Below are 6728 nucleotides of genomic sequence, written 5' to 3' on the forward strand. Positions count from 1 at the left end.
GCCAGTCTGCACATTCATCATCTGTACTTTTAGACTAGGAGGGAGAGAGAGAGACAGAGAGAGAGAGAGAGAGAGAGAGAGAGAGAGAGACAGAGAGAGAGAGAGACAGAGAGAGAGAGAGACAGAGAGAGAGAGAGAGAGGGGAGAAGAGGAGAGAGGAAGAAGAGAGAAGAGAAAAGAGACAGAGGAGGGGAGGAAGGAGGAGAGGAAAGAGAAAGGAGACAGAGAGACAGAGAGACCTTCACCTGCAAGTTTACCCAGCACCCCAAGGCCTTTCAGCTCTAAGTGGGGCTAAACAGTGGTATAGTGGGAAGAGCTTTGGTTCTCTGGTTTGGGGGCCCAGGGAGCTGGGTGCTCTTCCTCTCTCTTGCTACCTGCCTTTGGCCTTTTGTGGCTTTCCTGGGTCTGGCTCCTCACTTTGTAGAATGAAAGGCTGGTTCCTTTCAGCTCCAAATCGTCCCTGGCCCTGCCTGAGCTTTCTGTTCACAGTCACAGACTACTGAGCCCCAGTTCTGGGCCACGTGTCTTAGATGAGCCCCCATTTCGGCTGACTCTGTTCTCCATCTTTCGTCTCCAGACCTAGCATGTCAGGACTGCATCTGGTGAAAAGAGGACGAGAACAGAAGAAATTGGACCTTCATCGTGACTTCACCGTCGCGTCTCCGGCTGAGTTTGTAACTCGCTTTGGAGGGAATCACGTCATTGAAAAGGTAGTGAGGTTCCATGTCCCCTGGGGTCCGCAGCGGTGCTCTCTTGAGGGCTTGTTACTCCTAAATGTCCGTCCTTGACCCCACTGTGCTGGCAACTTTGGGCCCATCCTCTGTCCCTCCTTCTCTGCCAAGGCTTCTCTGAGTCTCCCTCCTCTTCCTCCTTCTCTGCCCTCCCCCAGCTGCTGAAGGATGCTGAATTGAGAGCTGCAGGGCCTGGTTTCTGATCCTCAACAACCTGGGTTTTCTCCTCTGTAAAATGAGGGGGTGGATGAGCTGCCTCTTACCCATGTCCCTTCCAGCTCTCTGCCACCATCTTATTTTCTCTCTCTTCTGCTACAACACATTCTTAGTCTAGCACTTGGAGAAAGTGTGGAAATTTGTTATAACTTGTATTTGGTAACAATAGTTTAAAAACTAAAAAAAAAAAAAAAAAACCTTATCTTCTGTCTTAGAATCAATACTGTATTATCATTTCCAAGGCAGTGGCAGTTAAGTGACTTGGCCAGGGTCACCCATTCAGGAAGTTCTAAAGCCACATTTGAACCCTGGATCTCCCGTGTCCAGGCCTGGCTCTCCATTCCCTATGCCACCTTGCTGCCCTCCTCTGTGGGGATTTGTGTTGAGCTCTGTAAGATGCCCTTTCCCCTTGTATCTTTGTGGAAGGACCGGAGGCTCCGTATTCTGCCCAAGTAGTCAGGCTGCCTTCCCTGGCTCCTGGGACTGTCTGTGGCACCCTGGCTGGCTTCTGGAGCTGCATGAGAAGTCAGGTGGTGGGGTGGGGGCTTCCTCTCTTGACATGATTACAGGAGGTGGCGGGTGCGGAGGGAAGAGCCCCCTGGGCTCATGGTTAGAGGTCAGCCTCTCTCCCTGGGTAACTCTCACATGGTCATCGGGCCTCCTCCTAGGAGACCTCCACTTCTAGACGGCGATCTCATGGTCAGGGGAGTCAGAAGTGTGTCTGGAAACCATCTGGGGCTTTTAATGGCCCCCAAACCCAATAGGAGCTGTCGGACCTCCATGGTCCCTTTTCCCCTCCTTGCGCCCCTGCTCCTCTGACCAGGGGCCAGACGGCCTGAGTCTCACCCCTCTTTCCCTCAGCAGCCCTGAAGGGACTCAGGCCAGCTCTCCTGACCTCCCCTGACCTGCCTCAGTCTTCCCTTTGGGCCTGACGTCCCCAGTTCCTTGTAGGACACGGCCCCGAGGTCCCTCCGTGTCCTGGATGGCTGCCAAACACCTTCTCCAGAAGTGTTGAACAGGGGGCAGAGTCCGGAGGGAGGCTCGCTGCCCCGTCCCTCTTCGTGGCCGTGTTGCTCTGTTGACGCAGTTGTCACTTGCGGTCCACTAAAACTTCTGGATCTTCCTCATATAAACCTAACCAGGCCTCCCTGACTTTCTGCTCCTGAAATGGATTTTTTTCTGAACCCAAGTGTAAGATTTGACATTTATGTCTATTGAATGTCATTGTATTCAGCCGGTGCTCTGATCTGACAAAGCCTTTTTGGGTACTGGCCGACCCCTAGCTTGTTGGCTGGACCTTCTGTCTTAGAGCCACTGGGAATTTAATGACCAAGTCATTAATAAAGTGTTTAGTGTGGCATCTAGGTGGCTCAGTGAATAGAGAGCCAGCCCTAAAGACGGGAGGTCCTGGGTTCACATCTGGCCTCAGCCACTTCCCAGCTGTGTGACCCTGGGCAAGTCACTTGACCCCCATTGCCCACCCTTACCACTCTTCTGCCTTGGAGCCAATACACAGTATTGATTCTAAAACGAAAGGCAAGAGTTATTAAAAACAAAAAAACTCCTTCTTTTGGGGAACAGCTGGGTGGCTCAGTGGACTGAAAGGCAGGCCTAGAGATGGGAGGTCCTGGGTTCCAATCTGGCCTCTGACACTTCCTGGCTGTGTGACCCTGGACAAGTCACTTAACCCTCATTGCCTAGCCCTTACGGCTCTTCCGCCTTGGAACTAATATGCAATATTGCTTCTGAGACACGAGTAAGAGTTCAAAAAAAATGTTTTGCAGCCCCCAGATCTGTGGGGCCGCCCCCTGGAGACTTGCTAAGTGATAAAATGGGGGAATTTGACTGGATGAAACCTCTGGCTGTGTCAACTCTTGTACAAGAGAGGATTTCAGACGGGACAGGAACTCCCGAGAGGCAGAGGGTCAGCTCTGCGCCCAGCAGAAACTCTGCCCTCCTCGAAAAGAGGCCATGGACCAGCGCCCAGTGCCTGCAGCCCCAGAGGACTGTGGAGCCTCCGGGGCCGGGCCGGGCCCCTCTGCTTTGTCGTGCTGGCAGCCCCCGCCCCACCGTGCCAGGATACGGCTTGGGCCCCACTCAGATGAAGAGACCCTTCTGTGTCCCCGCTCCCTGCTTCCATCTTCCTCAGGCCCAGGTCTCCTGGGTTCTGCGGCTGCCTTTCTCTTCTTCTGTCTCAAGGCTCTTGGAGGGGTTGGAAGTTACTCGTGAAAGGGCTGCTCTTAAAGAAATCGGGTCCCTGGAGGTAGTCCTCGGGGCCCCTGATTTAGGGGTGACGGTGCCAGGCCCCATGGGGGGCTGCAGGTGTCAGAGTCAGGCCTTGGCAGATTCAGGCGGATCCCTCCCTAGGTGGCTGCAAGGAGGAGGAATTGTCCAACCCTAATCACGGCGATTCGCAGACATCTTCTGCTCGGTTAGAGAAGGGGGGACTCTGGGCTGGAGAAGGGGGTCCCTGGACCGCTGACGCTCTGCCCGGCTCTCTCCTCCGTCTCTCTGGCTCCAGGTTCTCATCGCCAACAATGGCATCGCCGCCGTCAAGTGTATGCGGTCCATTCGAAGGTGGGCCTACGAGATGTTTCGGAACGAGAGGGCCATCCGCTTTGTGGTCATGGTCACGCCGGAGGACCTCAAAGCCAACGCAGGTAGTTTGTGTTAGCGACGGAGGGGCGCTCCGGGCCCCCCGCTTACTCCCGGGGATCCCCACACAAACCCTTGGCCTGCAGGGCGTGTGTCCTGTTCAGATACACCCCCCGACCAGGATTTGGACCCAGGACTCCCTCCTGCTCCTCACTAGACTTCATGAGCATCAACAACTTTGACCAAAACGGGCATTTACGTTATCTGCGCATTTGCTCCTCGTGAGCCTTCCCCGGTGAGGGAGAGGCGGGCCTCTTCTTCTCCACATCTTTGATTTATTTTACTCTGAAAGGCTCCACTCTTGCAGTTCTGTCCTTACACAGACCAGCAAGCAAAGATTACAGGTAGAAGGCACTTCCCTGGGGCTAGTGTCAGAGGGGGGCTTTTCATCAAGGTTCCACATTCCAGCTCTCGCCCTCTCTTCACTAAACCTCTTTAAAAATAAAAGACTGGAAGGTAACAGAGTGGCTCAGCGGATATAGAACCAGACCAGACACTTCTTAGCTGGGTGACCCTGGGCAAGTCATTTAACCCCCATGGCCCAGCCCTTACCTCTCTTCTGCCTGAGAACCAATATACGGTATTGATTCTTCATTTTTTAATTTTTATTTAGAATATTTTTCCATGGTTACATGATTCATACTCTTTCCCTCCCCTATTCTGTCCCCGCTTCCAAAGCCAATAAGCAGTTCTACTGGGTTTTACATGGATCATTGGTCAAAACCTATTTTCATGTTATTTATATCTACAGTAGAATGATCCTTAAACATTGAAACCCCAATCATATCCCCATCAAATCACATGATCAATCACATATTTTTCTAATGCATTTCCTTTTCCACAGTCCTTCCTCTGAATGTGGGTTGTGTTCTTTTCCATAAATCCCTCAGAATTGTCCTGGGTCATTGCATTGTTGCTAGTAGCAAAGTCCATTACGTTCAATTGTGCCACAGTGTATCAGTCTCTGTGTACAATGTTCTTCTGGTTCTGCTCCTTTCGCTCTGCATCAGTTCCTGGAGGTCTTTCCAGTTCACATGGAATTCCTCCAGTTTATTATTCCTTTCAGCACAATAGTATTCCATCATATGGTATTGATTCTAAGATGGAAGGTAAGGGCTTTAAGATACTTTTTAAAAAAAGGCTCACTTTTAAGGTATGAAAAGTGTTTTATAGACATTATCTCATTTGATAAAAAGCAAGTCAAGTCTGGATGACCAGGTATGGTTTGGGTTACTAGCTGCGTGACCCTGGGCAAATCACTTAACCCTTTGGCCGCAGTTTCCTCATCAGTAAAATGAGCTGGAAGAGGAAGTGGCCAACTACTCTAGTATCTTTGCCAAGACAACCTGAGACAGGGTCCCATAGACTCAGAAAGGACTGAAACTGCTCAAAAAGTACAGAGAGCCGGCTCTCTGCAGGTCCAGGGGCTCGAGGTGGTATGACAGCATCATAAGACGAATGGATACAGTCAGCGTTTCAATCTTGTATCCCAAAGAATAAACAAGAATAACAAAAGATGTTCATCTCTTTTGATAAAGCAAGTCTGAATGGCCTCTTGGTTTGGGTTCTGTCTCCCAACCTGGGCATTTTTTTTTTTTTAACTCTTACCTTCCACCTTAGACTCAATACTGTGTAATTGGTTCCAAAGCAGAAGAGAGGTAAGAGCTGGGCAGTGTAGATAGGTAAATGGATGAATGGGTAGATGGATAGATGGATAGGTAGATGGATGGATGGATGGATGGATGGATAGATAGAAACTTTTAGTTTCTGTCTTAGAATCAAAACTGCATTGGTTCCAAAGCCAAAGAGCGGTAAGGGCTAGGCAGGGGGGTTGAGTGACTTGCCCAGGGTCATACAGCTAGGAAGTATCTAAGGTCAGATTTGAACCCTCAACTTCAAGCCTGGTGCTCTATCCACTGAACCACTTACCTGCCAACTTGGGGCATTTTCACTGTCTGGCCCCAATATTTGGATCTCCCTCCCCATCTCAGCCTCCTAGTTTCCTTGACTTCAGTCAAGTCTCAGCTAAAATCCCATCTTCTGTGGGAAGTCCTTCCCAATCCTCCTTAATCTTTGCACCTTCCCTCTGTTGGTTAACTCCACTTTTTCCTGTCCATATCTGATTTGTACAATTATTTTCATGTTGTCTTTTGCACTGGACCATGAGCACCTTGAGGGCAGAGACTTTCTTTGACCTTCCCTTGTATCCCCAGGCCTTAGCTTAGGACATATTACAAAGTCTGGCAAACATTAGGTGCTTAATAAATGCTTGTTGACTTGACAACTCTTGTCTGAGACCTTGGGCATGGTTTTCCTGTCTCAGCCTAGATGATACCAGAGACTCTCAGATTCTGTGGCCTCTGATAGCGGACACTTCTTTTCTCTGATCTGAGAAAGGGGGATGGAATCCCAGAGTTGGAAGGACTCTCTGGGCTTATCTCGTCTAGCTGTTTCCCAGAGCAGGAATCCCCTCTACAGGATCTCTGAGAAATGCTTGAGAAAGAGGTGGGAGACCTCACAGGAATTCATTGCATCCAAGAGGTCCCTTCCATTGTTTGAGAGCTGGAACAGGTAGTTAACACTTCCAACTGAGCCAAAAGCTGCCTCTTAGAACAGACCTGCAAAGTCTCTGTGCCAGAAGGAACCTCGGGCATTATACAGTACAATTCTGTGGTTTTGTAGAAGTGGAAACTGAGGGAAATATGGCATAGCCAACAGAACCCAGGGGAAGAGGGCCAAGTTGGCTCTGGACCCCCACCCAGACTCATTTTTTTTTCCTATAGCTGGCACTCTTTGGCCCATTGTTCCTGGTGGTTCTGCTGGAACCCCATAAAGCAAAATCAGTTCCTCTCCCACACAACAGACTTTTCAATCTCTGGAGACAATTGTCTTGGCCTCTAAGCCTCCTCTGCTGGCTGAGCCTCTCCAGATCCTTCACCTAGTCTGTCTTCCTCCCTCCCTTCCTTCCTTCCTTCTTCCTCCCTCCCTTTCTTCCTTCTTTTATTTTCTTTCCTTCCTTCCTCCCTTTCTCCCCCTCTTCCTCCTTCCCTTCCTTCCTTCCTTTTCCTTTCTTCCTTCCTTCCTTCCTTCCCCTTTCTTCCTTCCTTCTTTTTCCTTTCTTCCTTC

General features: G+C 50.2%; 1 protein-coding gene across 1 annotated transcript in view; it reads left to right on the forward strand.

The window, feature by feature from the left end:
• Positions 1–573: 573 nt before the first annotated feature.
• The window catches only part of ACACB (acetyl-CoA carboxylase beta), a 72580-nt gene continuing 66425 nt past the window's right edge, over positions 574–6728 (forward strand). The window contains exons 1-2 of the mRNA XM_044685461.1: positions 574–710; positions 3469–3603. Coding sequence (XP_044541396.1) covers positions 585–710; positions 3469–3603 — 261 coding nt within the window. The 5' untranslated portion in view covers positions 574–584. The remainder of the gene's footprint in view (positions 711–3468; positions 3604–6728) is intronic.

The sequence above is a fragment of the Gracilinanus agilis genome, chromosome 1 (genome assembly GCF_016433145.1).
Source record: "Gracilinanus agilis isolate LMUSP501 chromosome 1, AgileGrace, whole genome shotgun sequence".
Lineage (NCBI taxonomy): Eukaryota > Metazoa > Chordata > Mammalia > Didelphimorphia > Didelphidae > Gracilinanus > Gracilinanus agilis.